This window comes from Harpia harpyja, chromosome 6 (assembly GCF_026419915.1).
Source record: "Harpia harpyja isolate bHarHar1 chromosome 6, bHarHar1 primary haplotype, whole genome shotgun sequence".
Lineage (NCBI taxonomy): Eukaryota > Metazoa > Chordata > Aves > Accipitriformes > Accipitridae > Harpia > Harpia harpyja.
Genome location: NC_068945.1, coordinates 43,328,441 through 43,347,672, shown reverse-complemented (window position 1 = coordinate 43,347,672; position 19,232 = coordinate 43,328,441). Strand labels below are relative to the sequence as shown.

At 40.5% G+C, this 19,232-nt stretch overlaps 1 protein-coding gene across 1 annotated transcript in view; it reads left to right on the top strand.

Moving 5' to 3' along the window:
- Positions 1-19,232, top strand: part of LOC128143586 (ankyrin repeat domain-containing protein 26-like) — a 63,571-nt gene that overhangs the window by 9,039 nt on the left and 35,300 nt on the right. Inside the window, 12 exon segments of the mRNA XM_052790946.1 lie at positions 2,881-2,914; positions 2,997-3,066; positions 4,355-4,415; positions 4,773-5,791; positions 6,513-6,660; positions 8,276-8,337; positions 9,944-10,055; positions 11,718-11,746; positions 11,849-11,915; positions 12,007-12,051; positions 16,427-16,512; positions 18,173-19,168. Coding sequence (XP_052646906.1) covers positions 2,881-2,914; positions 2,997-3,066; positions 4,355-4,415; positions 4,773-5,791; positions 6,513-6,660; positions 8,276-8,337; positions 9,944-10,055; positions 11,718-11,746; positions 11,849-11,915; positions 12,007-12,051; positions 16,427-16,512; positions 18,173-19,168 — 2,729 coding nt within the window.

The following is a 19,232-nucleotide window of genomic DNA, read 5'->3' as shown; positions in this document are numbered from 1 at the left end:
CCTTTTCGTAAATGGATATAGGAATGCAACAATCTCCTAACCAGACATCAAGAACAGGAAAATCAAGGAAAGGTATTCTATACAGTAGCATTTCAAATATGAAACGTGTTGTACAATATACAAATATTAATACTTCTATGATGTTTATTATCCTGGAGGTCCCTATTTTGATGGATTTGGTTTTATAAATTAGATTTGAGAGCAGGCTTTAGGTGCTTTTTATTTGTTTGCATGTTTTGCATGGGTCCTTTATTATTGAATTGAGTGTTTGCTTTGTGTCATTAGTGATAGTAAATAATTTTTTTTTTTTAAATATGCTCTTCTGTTACTCCAAAATGGAAATGGACTTCAACTGAAGTGGAAGCAAGCAATCCTCAGAGACTGCTTTTCTAGATCTCATTTCTATGGTAGGGCATCAAGGTCCGTCTGAAAGCCAGCTCATGAACTTTCTCTCTTGCCTTCTAAAGGACAATGTGATCTGGTTTTGATCATTGCTTAAAGTTACTATGCATTGAAAGCAAAAGTTCAGATAACTTACTCAGCTGGTTTGACTAATTATAACTATACTAATTGAAAATATAACTGAAGTCACCTGTCAAGAGTTTATAATGGATTGCTCCACCCTGTCCACTCAGTTCTGAGAGACAGATTTTTATTCCATTTGGGAGGTTAGTAGGTAGCTTAGACTGCTGGTACTAAGTGAGTTAACAGAAAACTGTGGTATGTGGAACTAATTATTATTTTTAAATATTATGTGTTTGTAAGAGGAAACATTAAAAATCAGAGACTGTGTTGGTATTTTGACTGTTTTAGCTTGTCCTCCCACTGGAAGTTTCAGCCTCTAGGTTTTGTCTACATGACATGTCTACACTGAACACGTACGCTGTATTTCATTGTCTGAAAGCCCTGTTCAGGTCAGGAGATGTCCTCATCAAAGTTCCCACATAAACCCTGTCTTTAGGACAAAATTTCCACGCTCATTTGTGGTTGACTGGTAGTAGAGGAGATGTCTTCAGGCATGGTATGCCTTTGTTTTCTTTTCCTTTTAAGACCTTGGTTTGGTTGTGATCATGCGAGTTTGTGGAAGGTTACCAGCCTCCCGTTCATAAGCAACTTCATTTTGTTATGATAGTTAACAAGAATTAGTTATCAAGAACTTGAGGAACACTGAAATAGCTACTGTGTGGAGATTATATTGTTTGTTTTTTCCCTCCTGTACTGGGAATTGAAGACCCCTTTTATTTCATCGTGGTTGTTGATAGTTGAGAGGTTTTAGCACTCTTCAGGCTGGATTCCTAGAGTTCAGATTTCTTTAGTACATCGGTGATGTGCTAGAGTGCGCTCTCATCGAGTTTGCAAGTGGCCCCAAATTGGGGGAATCAGTAGATATGCTTCAGGGCAGTGCTGCCATTCAGAGGGGCCTTGAAAAGCTGGGTAAGTGGACTGTCAGGCCTGTCTTAGGAAATTCAGCAAGGGCAAATGCCAAGTCCTGCACATGGAGAGGAGCAGCCACTTGCTACAAAACATGCTGGGACTGCCTGGCTGGAGAGCTGCTTTGCTGAGAAGGCCCAGAGGGTCTTGGCAGAGAATGAGCTGAGCATGAGCCAGCAGGGTGCCCTGGCAACTGAGAAGGTCAACGGTGTCCTTGGCTGTATTAAAAGCAGCATAGCCAAAAGATTGAGGAAAGTGATTGTCCGCTCCTACTTGGCACTCACTGGATTGTGTCCAGCTCCCTGGCTATAATTTTGAGCCCTCAGTGCAAGAGAGATTGGTGTTTCAACAGTGAGCAAGTTCAGTGGAGGGCCATCAGACTCGTCAGAGGCAGGAGTAGTTGCCCTTTGAGGAGAGGCTGAGGAAACAGGGCTTGTTCTGCCTAGAGAAGAGGCGACTTGGAAGAGGACCTAGCAGCAGCTTCCAGTACATCTGAGAAGACAAAGCCGGGTGCTTCCCAGGGCTGCCTGACAGGAGGCGGAGGTACAAGAGGCATAAATGGAAACAAGAGAGTTTCTAATTGGGTGTGAGGAGCTTTACCATGATAAGGACAGTAGAACAAAGAGGTTGTATAGTCTCCCTCCTTGGAGGTGTTCAAGACCGAACTGGATAAAGCCCTAAGCAACCTTATCTGACCTCATAGCTGAGCCTGCTTTGAGGAGGCAGTTGGCTAAGAGACTTCCCGATGTCCCTTCTGACCTGATTTATCCTATGATCCTGTGTGCAAGTTGCCTTCATAACACTGATGAATACTTGGAGTGTAGTATAGAATGCCCTGATTATGCCCCTTTTGTCTGTTGAATACCCTTTTTGGTGCAGTATAGAGAACTGCTGGTGATTATTCTACCTGGGGAAAAGCTTTAGATCTTGATTATGCTTTTTGATTTTCTTTACCTTTTCAGAATAATCTGTAATTAGGTAGAGCAGCAGATAGTGTAGTATACAGCATAATGTTATATGCATAATGTTACAGAAAACAGTAAAATCTCTGCATGTGATGTGTACTCGTGTGTAATATGAGTACTTAGGAGGTTCATTTACTTACTGTCTTGCTAAGCCACCACCAGTTTAACTGTTTGCGAACATAGCTTATTCATGCTATGCTATTGGTTTTTTTAGTTCAGAGATGTTTGTTAATCTTCTGGGTGTAAGAGTCCGAAGGAGATCCAAGTCTGGTCTTTTTTGTTTTCTTTTTTTTTTAATTCAGTATGGCTCAAAAAAGCAGTTGTTTTGGAAATGCATTCATTCATGCTGTCTTGTGTTGAACTGACTACCCAAAGTTTCATTCTGTTATGACCTGTAGAGTTGTCCATGTTAAGTGTTTATATGTACTGGTTAATTTTTAGCATGCCAAATCTAATTTCAACATGTCAATTAATGTTTGAACAGCAATAGATGACTTTTCCCAAGGAGACTCAATAAGGTGAGACTTTAAAAATACCTAACACTTACCTGAGGAATGATTTGAGAGACACAGTACTCATTTTGCTTTGCTTTTTAAGAAGCTCTGAGAAAGAGGGGAGTGGTGACAGTTGGCATGCTTCCGAGGAAGAACAACTTGATTTCACCCCCAAGGTATGCTGCTTTTGCAGGAAGAATGTCCTGTAAAAATTAGTGATTTGAAGGCAAGTTTTCTCTGGGATTGAAAGAAACTGCAGTTCCAGCCAATATTGTTTTCTCCTTAGAAGCAGTCTCTGGCCTGCCGGCCTGCCTTCTGCTGTGAGTTTTTCCTAAAAGACCTGTAGCTGTGGTGGAGCATGCAGTAGATTTGTGGTTTGGGGCAAAAGAGCAATAGGTGACGAGATAAACAGCTGCATTCTTTTATTTGTTCTTGTTCATTTGAGTCAGGCTTGCAGGCCCTAAAAGTTTATAAGTTACTATTATAACCTGTTCTGTTCTTCTCCAAACTTTGTTATTGTTTCCTGTAAATTTGGTGATAGAATCCTAACTGATAAAGAAAAAGGGCGTTTATTTATCAAGATCTACTGAAATCCTTCATCACCTAGTTCTCCTTTCCTCCTCGTCAGGTTCCTCAAGAGCGCTCAATGGATGAGTTACTCAAATGGGTCGTCTTTTTCTTCTATGAGATGGCATTCTGTGCTTGCATGTGATCTCACGCTGCATGTTTTCCCTTTTTTTTTTTGTTGTTTTTTTTTTTGAATGCTTGAGTAGTATTCTCTTTGACAGCTACAAGCTCTTGTGCCTACTGTTTTTACTAATGTTCTGAAGAATTATCAGCTTCTGCAGTGATGGCTGGAGCATCTATTCTGTTGCACTGGGATTCTGCAGTGACGAGGAACCTGAGTGTGATAGTTGAACCCGCTCTGTAATGCTGGAGATGCAAGCATGTTTAGTTTTAACATGATTTCATTTTCTTGCACTGATTTAAATAGAAATGATGTGGTTTTTTCTGGCATGATTTTGAAATTTAGGGATATTTTGGTAAGTGTACTTGCAGGGACTAATTTATGCATTAAGTCTAGGGATCTTAACAGTTACTCGTGTTGTGCACATTTGCAAGTAAGCATCCTGAAACTGCAATCTTAAAATATAGCTGAATTTTACTTAAGTATGACAGATATTAAAAACAGGTTTTTAGAACTGTTATGCATGTGAACATAGTTTTAGAAACAATTTGCAGAAGGGTGCCTGCACAGTGTTTTGGGGTGAAGTACTCACTGAATTGCATAGATGGGGAGTGTTTGTGTAGTTAGAAGTATAGGATGGAGCCAGCACCTGAGCACTACCAAAAGGACAGCCTGATTATATTTACTGTTCAAGATTTGATGTGAACAAAGGATTTGTTGTTGTTGCTGTTCAAAGAAAAAAAAAATTTTTTGCTAAAATAATTCTTTATTTACAGAAGCTGCAGAAGCCAAACTTGACACTGTTAATGAACGTTTCCCAGCAGTTCAAGAAAAACAGTAAGCTATTTGGAAAAGATTGTATGATATACTGATACATAACAGTAGACTTGCTCAGTAGTATTTTTATAATTTTTTTTTTTTGCTATAGCAAGTGAGAAAAGTAGCATTTTGAAAACACAGCACTTAGTCATTTCAGAAAAGAATAAGTTGTATCATTAAAATGAAGATATTAATCCCCTCCTAAGCCTTTGTCCCTGGTCAAGTCCTTCGTCCATCCTGCCCATCCCTTACCTGGCTCCTTTTCCAGACATTCCCGGATGACTCCTCTCCTGTGCGTTAATCTGGTAACATGCCTATTGCTATTTACATAACCCCTTTTGTTCACATGCATTTTTCTTTTTCTTGTGCTTTAAGATGATGGCGATGGTTCTAGAATTGAAAGTCCTAAGTCACCAAAGAAAAGCCTCAAACAAAGAACCCCGTCAGATGCAAACCTGAACAAAGGAGAATGTGGAGAATTGTTGAGTCAAGATGTCTCAGATGCAAGCAACCTGGAGGAAGAAGAATTGGAGGAGGAGGAGGAGGAGGAAGATGATGAAAATGAAGGAGATGATGATGAAGATTATGAGGAGGCAGAGGAAGAAGAGGAGGAGGACGAGGATCTTACACAAGATGAAAAGGAGGAGGAGGATCTGGAAGATGAAGAAACTCAGTCTAACGACATATTGGAGGAGGAGCAGGGGGCGAAAACAGAACCTAAAGGGGAAATCAGTCAGAAATTGGAGTATTTTAGTAACACCAAGTATGAAGGAGAAGCTTGGTGTGGAACTGGAGATGTCTGTGATGATGATGATAAAATAAGTAAAGAACTTGATGAAAAGGTGGAGGAATCTGTTGATACTCCTGTGTCTTTTATAGCTGGGTGTCACGAAGGGTCGCAAGAAGATGCAATTGCCATGTCTCCAAAGATAATGAATAATGAAGTATCTTGCAAGTCAGTACCAAAACAAGCTGTCTTTCAAAATCTAAATAATTTGCAAGATACACAAGAAAGCTGGAACAGGAAAAGCATGATACAGGAGAAGTTTCACAGAAATGCTGACTCCTGTCTTGCAGACTCTGAAACGACAGACTGGAAAAAAGAGATACCTCAGCCTCTCTCAGATAGTTGTGGTCTTAAGGAGAAAAAGTCAAGCTTCAGTGATGGCTTTGAAAGTGGTAATAATTCTTGGTCAGCAGCAAAAAACCCAAGGCTTGAAAGTCAAAGACCGAACCCTGTCATTCTTGAACGTGTGGGGGATGAAGATGCTGAAGAAGAGCAATCTGAAGAGGTAGATGATAAAGTCTGTGAAGCACTGAAACAAGGAAGTGAAAACTTGCACTTAAATAGGCGTGAAGAAAATTTAAGAGCAGCATTTCACTCAAGCACCAAAGTAAGTATATAGGGATGATTTAATCACAAGGATATTTTCTAAGGGTATTATAGGTAAGAAACAAATGGTAAACTGAATTTCTGTTAATACTTATTCTTCACATATATCTGTCTTTTGATCATCCTTTTTTTGAAATTAGAAAATGTCTTACTCCTAGCCAAAGCAGTTTCTTAGGTATAAGAATAATATCAGGCAGTATTTTCAATACTTTCTTCTGTTGGTTACAGTAGTTTTGCAGGAAAAAGAACAGGCAGTAGACTTTTTCTGGAATCAATTACATTTTTCTCGGTTGTCTGTACAGATTTTATCTGTGAAGAGTGACTGCCATTTAGTAAAATTGATGGTGTGGTGGCTGAAAGTGAGGAAACAAAAAGAAGTTTGCATAAGATTGAGAGCAGGAAGCTAGTGATTTCCCTTGGAGCAAAGGAGGGGAAAAGAAGGAATGTGTTCCAGAATGATGTAACTTAAATGAAGCTAGTTAGACTGACATTAGGAAGTGCTTCTCAGGGGCTTTGCAGAGCCAGGGGTGAGACTTAATGACATTAGGCATTGCTCTCTACTCATATAGATTGTCATGGAAAAACTGAAGGCCTTGTAAAGCAAAGCTCAACACAGTTTCCCTTTTGCCTTACACAAGAAAAGTATTTTTCAAGTTGTTGATGGATGGTGAAGAAGATGCTTGTTTCTGCTCTTTCCAGCTGTCTCGGTCAATTTCTTTTAGGCAGAATCACCTGAATGGGAAGAAGAGGAGGAGGAGCAGGAGAAGGAAGATACTGGTGAAGAGCTCCAAACTGCAGTTGTTGAGGGTGTGAAAAATTCTATTGGTAATGATGGCCATCAAGTCCACAGTGCTTCAAAAGACAACACTGGTGAGAGAAATTAGTTAGTAAATACCGATCCAGTTCTTCCTCTATGAATATTAATGCACAGTAAATGAACTAAAATGGTGATTGACTTCTGAGATAGCAAATTTTTCCCTGGCCTGTGAATCCTAGTGGGCATTGGCAGAGAAGGAAAGAGCTTTTGTTCCTTTTCATTCGTTCTTGAAGAACTGAAGTTGTGGTGGTGGATTCCAAATGATGCTATATGAAGCAAGTGCCATTCTTGCTTTTGTTGCTGTGTTCTCCCTGAAGTGACCTGAACAAAATGCACTGATAAAAAAGAGGAGGACGACTACAGTGTCTTGCGTGTGACAGTGGTATTCCCCTTTCTGGCCCATACTGTTGGATTGAAAAGCTGTATTCTGTGTAGGAAAAGCTGTGATTGTTCTTGGCTGAAGCCTGGGAAAGATTTGAGTCAAGCTGAGAAAGCTGTTCTGTTCCAGTGCCTCACCTTGTCCAGTTTTAAAATGTAGAAGGTCTCTCCAGTGCCACACTTGTGTGTGCTTTAAAGCGCTACCAGGTTGGTCAGAGTTGAGCACTGTGGTACTCACCTTGAGTCTCAGAGCAGGAGGAGAAGGTACTGTTTCCATTGTCTGTCTCCAGAGATTAGCTTGGTGTGGTAGATGTTACCAGAGCATGTGTAGCTGCTGATCAAATGCTACACAGGGAGCCTGGCAGAACCTGCTGTATTCAAGTGTTGTGCCTATACATGCTCTTCTGTCTCTGCAGTTTACCATAAGCGTGCATTTGGCATGGTGTAAGTAGTCAGAGCCCAGGTTGGAACCAGCAGTTGCCCTTTTCTGGGGTGGGTGCCCTCACTGGTCTCCAGCTCCTTCCCCCTTCTTTGTGTGCGTGTCTCCACACAAGTGAATCCTGAATCAGTTTTACCTAATGGAGTAGCTTAAAACAGAGAAATTAATCTGGCCAGGAACCCGCTGAGACCAAGCCTTACGTTCATCTGGTAGAGGAGAGATTTGAATGTTAACCCCCTGAGACAGAAACTGCTTTTGTGTGTTTGGGGTGAGTGTTTGAGCTGTGAGCCTCTACCCTGTTTTTAAATGGCAATGCTTAGGTGTCTAGCTTCTGGGAAGGTGCAGGGTATAACAAGTCTCTGTCAGTGAAGATCTTTCCTGGTAGCACTACAAAAGGAGCATTGTGTCTTGGTGATTTTGGTGATGTTAGCATGAGGATGTTTTGGGTAGTGTTTCTACAGTACCTCCTGTACAGTGGAAAGCGGTAGTAAATGCCAAATTCTGGAGCTGTAGGCTGGAGAGCAGGTGACGTAAACTCTGTATACCACAGGACTGCAGCGTGCTGGAGTCCCTTCCTGAATGCTACCCAAACATGTGTTGGGTGTTGCTTGTAGCTGTGTCAGCTGTTGTGCATAGCTGTCTTCTGCTGGAAAAGAGGCAAGAGGAGGTGGCAGTGTAAAGGAAATACCACTATGTGGCTGGGTGTGGAGAAGCCCTTGAATAACACTTGCTTCTTAGTTTGTCCTCAGCAATAGAACCACTGCACGTCTTCTGGATGCAGGGCTTGACGGATGGGGAAGGGTAGAGTGAAATATAAGCACTCAGTGTCTCACTTCTTACCTTGTTTGTAGGTGCCCTGCCAGCAGTGGGAGCAGAGGAAGAGGAAGATGCTGAATCTCCCTGGGACTCTGAGGTACTTTCTGTGAAGGATATGGGGGCTCCTGCCAGGGAGAGGAGGGTAGGAGTAAGATCCAGAAGCGCTTGAGAGCTTGCTTTTGGCTTGGGCCCTACCGTTGATGAGGCTTATTTCCTCTTTTCCTGCTTCTGCCATATGTTTGTAACTGGGGACCCTTGAAATACTTCTGCTCTGGGCCATGTGTTCAGTTGGGATTGGGATGAAGTTAGGTTAAGCTAACGACTTGGGTCTCATAACAACTGGCCTTTGAGTTTGGTTTCTAGTATAGTCTTGAAGCAGTGAAGTTTCTTGCTGTTGAAAATACTCTGAGCTTTTCACAGGGGCTGGCAGGACTGTTGCTTTTTCACCAGACAGCTCTATTCTACTGACCTGGTCAGTGGTTGCCCTTAGGGTCTCCAGCCTAGATGGTTAGCTGCTTCTGAATAGATCCTCTCTACCTTTTGTAGGTGTACTTCAGCCCTTTTTGAAGGTCGTGTCCAACAGAGATACCACACATGCTGGCTGTGTTTGCCCTTTCCGTTCTTTCTGTCTGTGGTACTGGGCTGGAAGAAAATGAGCAGGGTCTGTAGCTAACCCGGTCTGGCTTTCTTGTGAGGCAAAACGAACTCTTCCCCACCCCTTCTTCAAAATACAAGACTAAAATATTATTAGTTTTTTTAGGTAGCCTTAGCTTCTGTAAGCTTTGCCTTGCTAGTCTTTGTTCAACCCAAATCACCCTTGCGATTGGGAGTAGCGATGTGTTCACTCGCCACTGCAGGATACATGCCCAGGGAACGTAAGCATAAACTTGAATGTCAGGTGCAAGTTCAGTACAAAAGTTGGATCACCACAGAGCTGCAGTTATTGGTTCACAGCCCACACCTTGAGTTACCATGTTAATTCTCTTTTGTGGCTGTCTGGTTTGTCAAGGTTTATCAATGTGACAGAATAGTTTAGATGAGCTGTGAGGTTTCTGCCCGAGATCTGAAAACATGCACAACTGCTGTGCTTTCCAATAGACTATGTCTTGATGTGTCCTTTCCAAGGGTCTTATCAAAGGTTTTTGTATCTCTAATATACTTGATACCATGTGTTGTGGTTTCAGCCCAGCCGGTAACAAAGGACCATGCAGCCACTCGCTCACTCCTCCTGCCCCCCTCCGGTGGGATAGGGAGGAGACGGAGGAGAGAAAAGAAAAAAAACTGGAACCTCGAGGTTTGAGATAAGGGCAGTTTACTGGGACAACACAAAAAAAAAAAAAAAACGGTTACAACAACAACAACGGTACTAATGAAAGAATATACAAAAAAAAAAAGTGATGCACAGTGCAACTGCTCACCACCCGGAACCCGACGCTCCACCACCAAAAATCGAGAGACCTCCCCCCGGCCCGCTCCCCATTTATATACTGGGCATGATGTCACATGGTATGGAATAGCTCCTTGGCTAGTTCAGGTCGGCTGCCTCGGCTATGCCCCCCCCCAACCTCCCAGGTTCCTGTAAAAATTAACTCTATCCCAGCTGAACCCAGGACACCATGCTGTGCAAATTGACTTAGCAGGAGCTTTTTGCATAGAAATGAGTTGAAAATGCGTTTATACCAATTCTTATGCATGTGTTTTAGATTATACAGACGGATTCTGGAAGTCCGAGAAAAGTATCGTCTGGTGTGTTGCTCCCAGCTGCAGACAGACACGGAGCATGCTTACAGATTGTTTCAGGGGAACGTGACAATGGTAATTTCCTCGTGGACTAAATGTTTGTCTGTAAGCCTTTATAGGCTAAAGTAAACTTTTAGCAGTGTCTGTCTTAGGAATGCTGCTATGATGTGGGTGTGTGCTATAGCAATGAAGTGATGAAGTGCTTAGTATTTGTTAGTTAACACCAGTTATCACAGCACTTGCTGGCCAGTTTGTAAAGGAAGTTGTCTTGTTTGCATTAGATGTGTTCTTTGGACATGTTTGTATTTTTTTGGATTCAGGTTTTTGTTGCATAGTGATGACAGTGTATGTGGTTTAGGACTGACCTGTCTGAACACTTAAACATTCTTGGATGATAATGCAGCAGAAGAAAGCTATGATCTAGCTAATCTTTTTTTTTTTTTTTTTTTTCCCTTAGCTTAATTTTTGATAGCTTTCTGTTGTGCTTTGCCTAGTAGCTAAAATGTGACTAAAAGTTTAGGTTTTGTTGCTGAGGGTTTCTGCCTGTAGTTTGTGACACTGTCTCTTGAGCATCTTGAGTGTAGGATGGCAGGGAAGTAGAACTCTTTTCTGAAGGATTTCTCCTTTAGCAAATGGTTTGTCAGTCCTGCTTGTAGTATAGGTACAACAGAATAGCTGAAGAAGCTAATGCAGTTTTAGTTTAGTAAGCTGGAAGCAAAACTTTACAGGCTCCTGGGAGCTTGTAAATCTACTTGTTGAGTAGTTGTCATGGAAGTCTGCTTCATATGATGCTATTAAGATAAGTTTAAAATCAGTGTGAAAAGGGGGTAAAAGGTGATTATGGTAATCTTTCTAAGGTATTTCCATACTGCTAGACCACCAAGTTTCCTGAAATCAAATATTGTTTGCTTTTTAATAGTTTTTTTTTTTTTTAAATATAAAAATTTTGCTGTGGAGCCATTCTTAGTAACATTTCATATACTTCTCTCATGAGAGGACTCAAACTGTAAGATGACTAAAGCAGAGGATTTGAAAAATATAGGTGGGCCGGTGGACGGTGTGGGTTTGGAAATGATTTAATGTTAGACAAAAATTAAAAAAAAAAAAAAAAAGTACTTGGAACGATGCTATAAATACAGATTACAACCAAGCAACATTTGTTTCTTCTGTTTCCTTGCAAGCTAAACCAGAACAATCTGATGAGAACTAGCTTGATTTTTACCTCATTGAAGGACACATGTATGAGGTTTCTGTAGATGCGCCCATGCTTTCTCTGTCCCATCAATGGAAGGGAAAATACTCCTCAACATTAAAGACTTACAGGATAATCACAGTCATAGTGCTGTTGGACTGTTTTATGATTGTTCATTACAGCAGACCCCCTTTGGCTTTTGAAATAATCTTTTTAGAAAGCAGGATTCAGCTCCTCAAAAGGACTAAATATTTTTGATCTTGTTCTGTTAACAAGCATGACCTTATTGCTTCACATGAATTGTCCTAGTTCTGTGATGATTATTTTTTAAATCCAGGGTGCACAATGGGAACTATGCATTCTCCATTTCGTGTATACTAATACAAATGCTCTAGGATGAGGTGAACTGAATGTTGGGTATCGTGCTCTCAATGAAATAATGCTTGCAACTATTACTTAGTTGTAGAAACTACTGATATTGAATGGAGTAGAAGATACCTTCAATTAAATAAAATAACACTTCCCAAAACATTTTTCACCTCCAGGCTTTTCGGAGAAACCCAACAATTCCCCGGTAAGTATTTGTTCATGTCAGACTGACTACTTGTTCTGCTTATTAAGTAGTATGCAGTTACTTTGAATTTGGTTTTTTCTCATTGGATTGTGTCTTTCATAGCTGAAGACTTCTGAATCTGTTTTGGAAATGAAGGAAACCTCTGCTAAAAAAAGGCAGCAGAAATCAGGTAATGTTCACTTCATGTGGTTCTGGGTTGAGCTTTGTAATCTTTCTGGATAGGAGTATTAAATAAAGCATCTGATTTATTTGTTTTGCAGATCTATTGGAGGAATTTGGTTTAGGAGGTGCAGAGGATATTGAAGGTATTTGTAACAGTCTCTTTGTAGTGTTTTTATGGACAGGCACATTGTACTTGCAAATTTTTCCCTAATATTAAATGAATGGTTCTAGCAAGGTGTTCTGGGAGCAGAAGGTCTACTGAAATATGCCTCTATGCATGTGTGTGCTCCCTCGAGTCTGCCATTCAACACTGTAAATACCCTTCCGTGATGTAGGCTTCCTCCACCATACCTGCTCCCTAAGTGAAGCAGCTAGCTGGTCCACTATATATTGGAGAGAGGATATATGACCTTAATGGTTTGTTTTTTTTTTTTCTAGTTTCTTTGTTCTACTGTTTATTGATTTGTGTATTTTTTAATGAGATGAGAAACAATTCCCCATTCAGGTTTTAGAGTTTCTACAATCAGCTGTTGAAAATACAAAGCAGAGAGAGGTGAACAGATATGTAGGCAAGTGAACTTGTAACTTCTAAGTATAGAATACAAATAGTTCCAAGTTCTTTGGCATACTTGTTTTGGGGGGGGGGGGGGGGGGAAAGTACTGTTGTTCTTTTGACAATATTAGAGATTAAACTTCTCTCTAGGAAAAATATCTCACTCCTCCTTTTGTTCTTCTCTCTCTCATGTATTTGCAATGGGTAAGCAACAACAGGTCCTCTTTTGCCCTTTATTTTGCAGTGATAGTGTTTTTGTAAGATGCATAGAGGTTTGTTAAAAGTTGTTCAGTTAAAACATGAGGTTTGGTTTTGTCTGTATTATACAGTAATGTGAAAGGTAGCCCCGTAGTGGACCAGTATGTTATAATATTAAAAATCACAGAAAGGAAAGACTGCCTTTTCATAGGTCATTTCATGTCAGCTATTTTTCCTGTGTGTCTTTATTCATTTCTGTCATGTTGTTTTTTACCCATGTGTTATCTTGAAGATCAGGTGTTAAGAAGTACATGTGAAAATTTCTTTCAAACTTTTATGTTTGGATTTGGGTTCAAGCAATTTAGATTGCTTCAGCAAAGAATCATGATTCCTGCAGCACAAATACTTCTAACTGTGAGAGGGTTGAATGCCATCCTCCACAAGTTTATTTCATAAATCTGGAAAACAGGTGCAGTATCTTGCACAATTAAATGTTGAATGAGAGCTGAAATTTGTCATTCTATTTACTTTGTTACTGAGTCATAGTAATAACTTCTTAAAATCTATTTTGGGGTCAAAATTAAGTAGTGGTCTTCTCATGTTTTCTGTATAGAAGAGTAGCTGCTTTGCACTGTAATCTGCAAAAAGTCATTATGTAAGACAATTTATGAGGAGGGAAATCTCGGGAGAGAGTGGAGAGGTAAAGGTTAATTGGAAAGACAACTAAAAGTCATCTTTTGATACCAGCTAGGGAGCAGGCAGAGTAAAAAGGTGTGGGATTTGCGTCTTTTGTATGCACAGGGATTTCTGTGTATTTATATGTTCATGTTTTTGAATTATTTTTCCAGTGGCTGGAAAAATAATTACTGACTAGAGTTACTGACACCACGAGAACTGGAATTTTGCAGATGGAAGAACATCGTTGCCTTTCATCTTTCCTGCCTTTTTCCTTGTTCTGTGGCTGTTGAACAGAAATTTCAAGATTGATAAAAACCCTATGGAAAAAAATCTTATGGGCTCCAAAGATCCTAAAATCTTATCTAAAGATTGAGACTTCAGACTTAAACAGCTGCTACTGAAAACTTTGCTATTGACCATGGTGGGCAAGACTGAATAGGAGTTTGGGTTGCTTTTGATTAAAGTGACTCTGAAACAGAATCCAAAACATTAAGATACCTACATACTCTGAACAGAGAATGTGAATTGCATGTTTAGAAAGTCAGTACAAAACTGGGTGCTGGCAAGTCTGCTTTTATCCAGCGTTCAGGCAGATACAGTTGACCAGAAGAGCTTATTCAGTCAGTGTTGTGCAGTATGTTTCAGGAAAGGTGTCACAGCTCTCCTGCATCCACAAAATACTTAGTCTATCTTTTAAGCAAAATTGTAGTGTCCGTGTTACATGGTGGGAGTAATCACACATACCAAGTTGTATGGTAGGAGGCTGCATGCATGTTGCAGTTTGTGACCTGAATGAACACTGATGAAGTGACAGAAGAAGTCTGGCAAGTGTACCTTTTATGAAAATGGTATAGGAGCAGCCCCATATATCTGAGAGATTGACCACCCCCTGCTGTGCTTGGGGTGGAGAGGCTTCTAGGAGCAGTAGAAGCTCTGAGCACACTGGTGTGTCTAGACTCTTCTCATTCTAGGAGGTATTGTTACCACCCAAGAGGCTTATGTGTAAATTACCAGCATACTGGGTGCCTGTCTGCCTAGTTCTACTCTCTTGAGTTCTTCTCCTTTTGTTTTCTGAAAGAGTGTTACAAATCAGTGTGACGTTTGTACAGATACTTCTCTTGGATTTCGTCAGGCTCCAATGCTTCTGGCCACCCCGTCCAGTTGGCACTCCCAGAACTGTGTGCTTAGTGAGGGAGGGACTTGCTGGTTCAAATTCTCCAGCCACATTACAATTCTAGTAAGAGGGACAAGGACCCATCTACAAAAACTGTGCATAGCTATTGGAGGAAAGGACAATGTTGATCTCCAGATTACGGATGTTACTTGCATAGGAGCTAAGTGTTCACTTACTCCAAGCATCTTGGTATTGATAAGTTATGACACTCTCTATGGTGCTATCTACAAATGTGCTTTGACCACCAGCACATCTGTCCTCTATTTCTAATGCTGGTTGGAGCCTTCGTCTGCACCAGCAAAGAGCTTGGGCTATCTACAAGTATCAGTAAAAGGCTAAATCTACTCTGTGATCTTGAAAAACAAGAAAAAGGGGAAAATGCCTGTTTTCCTCATAGAACATTATCCTTAGATATAAGGGTATGTTATTATCTATGATGCATTTCAGACAGTCTGACGAGTATCATAGTCATCAATAGATCATCATAACAACCCTGTGAAATAAGGGCTGTCAAGCCGCTAATGACTAACATGTGTTGGGAAATGCCTTGTTCTAAAAAAACCCCAAAAACAAATTCAGAGAAAGTCTAGGAAATTGCACCCACCCGTGATTGAGGTGGGAGGAGAAGATTGTTATTTCACACTGTATAACTTGAGGTTAGAATCAACCTCTGGAGACCTGTATGACTGACTGACGAGGTTAGGTTCCCAATTCAGACATAATGATTTGTAATTCTAAGCTTGTATCTTAATGTAATCCCCTTCAAGAAATGAAAGCTTGCAAAAGGAGTTGCCTAAAGCAGAAAATGCCAGAAGTGAGGTTGGCCCTGTGACTCATTAATACTGGACCCTTTTGTATTTTTATGAGGATACCTATTTTCTCCCTGTCTTGCTCGCTTTTCTTGTAGAAAGAGTATTGTGTCCCTCTTTAGCAGTGAAGCTTTGCCTACAGAAAGGTGATTGCGCAGAAACCATGGAATTATGGAGCGGGAAAGGAGGTGTAGAGTGATTAAGGTGAAAACCTCCATCTCTGTTTTTAGATGCCACGCTTGAGCTGCTGGGACTTGTTTCTTTCTGAATCCTTGATACTTAAAATTGTGTTCAGTGTGCCTTCCATGCAAACAATGACAATGAGTTGCTGCTTCTAAATTGTATCTGGGACTATCTGGAATCCAATTCTCGGATATAAGTGAGATTCAAGGTAGGCACCCCATAATGGGGAGCCCAGGCTCAGTGACTGCTTCTGAGGAGTTTGTGACCTGTCAAATATTACTTAGAAATTCTGAGAGAGGAAAGGGTGGAATGCAGTTTTCAACAGTACAAGTGAAATGTCCAGATCATGGGTTGTTCCTCAACATTTCACAAGCCTGTCTCTCATTCAGTGTCCCATCTGTGTCTTCTGCAACAGACGATGCAGCAGTTTGACTAAAATACTCAGTCCAGATCCATGTCTAGAGACAGACCATTGTTTCATGCATGGATTAAAACTGGGGCCTTAAAGATTTCAAGCCTGTGATTTTGTCGTTCCTGATTTTCTGTGCACAATACGTAGGGAAATTAAAATTGCTGGAGGAATGTAGCTAGTTACTGCATGGCACGCACAGTGTCAGAGAGAGAGAGATCACACACCTTTAAGAAACAAGAGTGGTTTATTTGTGACCATTATAGTGATTTTCAGCAAATTCCCTTTATACATTAAAAAGTAAAATGCCCTGGAAGAAAGGAATTCACACAGATGCATCTTAAAAATCCGTATTATGATAATTTTCTCTCTAGGACCTCACAAATTTGAGGGAATGTTTTATTCTGTGTTACGATTTTTCTCCCAAATATGGTGATTCAAGGTGCGCTCGAGGTGTAAATAAGTAGTATTAAGTCACACTGGTTATAAAAAAAATATGTGGTTTTCACCGTAGATGAGTACTCGGGATCTACCTTTCATACGTCATCATCAGCTGAAAAAGAAGACACCAAGGATGCCATTGAAAATTGTGGGGCGCGGGTATGTAAAACCAAGTATTCTGAATTAGAGCCTGAACTGGTAAATTGTAGTATACACTAAGGTAAAGAAAACTTACCAGTCAGTGAATAGAGCTGAAGGGAGAGTCCTGTAGATTATGGTTGTATTATAGTCGGAAGTAAAGTTGGAAAAAGTCATCTTATGGTGGGGTAAAATCCTTGTCATTGTGTTGGATACTTGCTGTTATACTGATTGTTTCCAGCTGCTTTGCTTAAATTTTGATCAATGTTTTTCCTTTTGTGTGGTGCTGAGAAACAGTGCAAACGCATTTTTTCCCCTATGCAAAATGCACATTCAAGTGAAGAAGATTTGTCTATAATATGCTGATCTGTTGGATTAAACATGTCTGATCTTCCTCTTTGTAAGAGAAAGATCAAACAAAAAAACTTGACATTTGGTGAGCTTTCTGATGCTTTCACTGCCTCTGCAAAATATGCACTTGTTTGACCATGTTAATAAGTGTTTGAAAAGCGTGCGTTTGTTTGTTTGTTTGTTTTTTTCAGAGGGCATTCTAGAGGGGAATAAGGCAGGCAGTCTGTGTTGGGCATACAGGACAGGGCTGGATGGAGGGGTCTGGAGTCTTCTGTAACATGTCAAGGGACAGTGGAGCAAATTATTTCCACCCCACACCCAGTCACCATGAAAGAAGGTCTTGCTTAATTTCAGTAGGCAGAGCACAGAACTTAAGCCTATTGAAAGGTGGTAGTAGTTGGGCAATGAACTTGGGAACGGAGAGGCCGAGACAGATGGTGGCTGGCTGAGGTGCTCCTTCCCTGTTCTGAAAGGAGGAACTTTTGCAGAGGGAGAAAAGAGAGCGAGGAGTTGGGCGGTCGTAGCCCATTGGGACACCAAGGCTGCAGGCCCTATGTAGAAGGGACCGTGAGCTAAGGAGGCACATGGAGAGGGAGCATGTTGGGAGGAGCGTGACACATGACAGGAGCAGTCAGGACTGTTGAGGAACAGAGCATGGGGTCAGGGATGTCAGGAGACTGGGTGGGGTTGAGGCATGGAACGGTTTTCATACAAGCTTGGCTTCCTGGGTTTGGGGATAAGGGAAGGAATGGACAGGTTTTCCTAGTAAATCCTTTTCTTTGGAGCTTGGAATGGAATTTAATATTTCTGAGTCTTAGGTGAAGAAATAGTGCTAACTTAGCCAGTTTTCCGTGTGGTGGACAGTAAAAGCTTGTCATGTTCATTCGCGTTGTATTAGCTCAGCTGGCAGGGGACTGTAAAATGCCAGGCAGCAGAGAATGATGGAGGAAGGAGAGTGGGGAAAATGTAGGCAGTTGTAATGAAAAATGGTATTAAAGCAGTAAAAAGTGAAAAAATAAATTGCTTTGTGACAAATGTCAGCAGTTTCAGAAAGCAGGTAGGCTAAAAGGTAAAAGCAACCCTAATGTCCAGACAAATCTCATCCAAGAAAACCTGTTGTCACTCAAGTAAGTCCTATCTTTAAGAAAATTATGATTCAGTGAACCTTTAATTTAGTACCCTTTGATTTTTATTATAAACAATTGCTTTCAAAATGTCTGATTTGTATTATTTCTGTTATATGATAGGGTGAGTTTGCAACAGAAATTACCTAGATTAACTGTAACTTCCTTTTTCTTGGTAATCTTTCTGTCTGTACCTGTTTATTAAGGATAAATATATTTTAGAAACTACCAACTTGATAGAAAAAACAGCACATGAAAATCAGACTGACAAAGCAGAAATTTCACATCAGGAAGCCCTAGCAGAAAATGAGGAATTGCACAGTGCTGACAAGCAGTTAAGTCCAAAACCTTGGGAAGAAAGATATGAAAGGATGTGGGTTGAAAATGAGAAAAGAGAATTGAAAACAAATTTTAAAAACATTACAGCAGAGCTGAAGCAGCTGTTTGGTGAAATTAATGAAACTGGGAAAACTACTTCCCATGTGGAAGAAATGTCAGAAGATGGCTTCAGTGAAGAGTTGAAGAGTTCTCGTGTTGTTTCATCTCGTGTGATGGAATCAAGTAATAAGTTAGAAACTAAAGGTGAATTTGGAGATATTAAACTTATGCTAGGTGGAAAAGAACCCAAAATGGAAATTGAAATTCCGAGTCTTGGTGTCCTTCCTGATCCAAATAACTTAAATGCAAATGTGGAAGATACCTGGAGTACAGATGAAGAAGATAGCACAAACGATACAGGTAATACAAAGGTGCCTCTAGCAAAAGGAGAGGAAAAGAAAATGCCCACTATGGAAATGGAAGAGAATGAAAATGGAAGTAGTAGAAATGTAGAGGGAAGTCCTGAATACTCCCTGAGACATAGCTTAAAAACAAGTATTTTGGATGACGCTTCTAGTATTCTTCCTAAAATAAGACCTGTTTCTACAAGCGATGCAAACACACTTTTTGTAACGGAAAGGAAACTTGGAAAAGACTCTGGATTTAATTACGAAGTTCCCGGGGACTGCCTTATTGACAATTATAAAATAGGAGAAACAGAAATTGACAGTCTTTTTGCAAATGCTCGGCAATCCTGTGGCATGCGGAAAAGGAATCTTGACGAAGAACTAAAACAAGATATGGAAAGATTTAAGAGTAAGGTAGGAGTGCTGCAAATAGTATTCCTGGCTTTGGAGAAAGAGAAGGTACAGCTGCAAAAAGAGGTAGAAGTTCACCTGCTAATGGTTATTCTTTAGCCTTTCTCCATACCAATGGTCCTGTTCACTT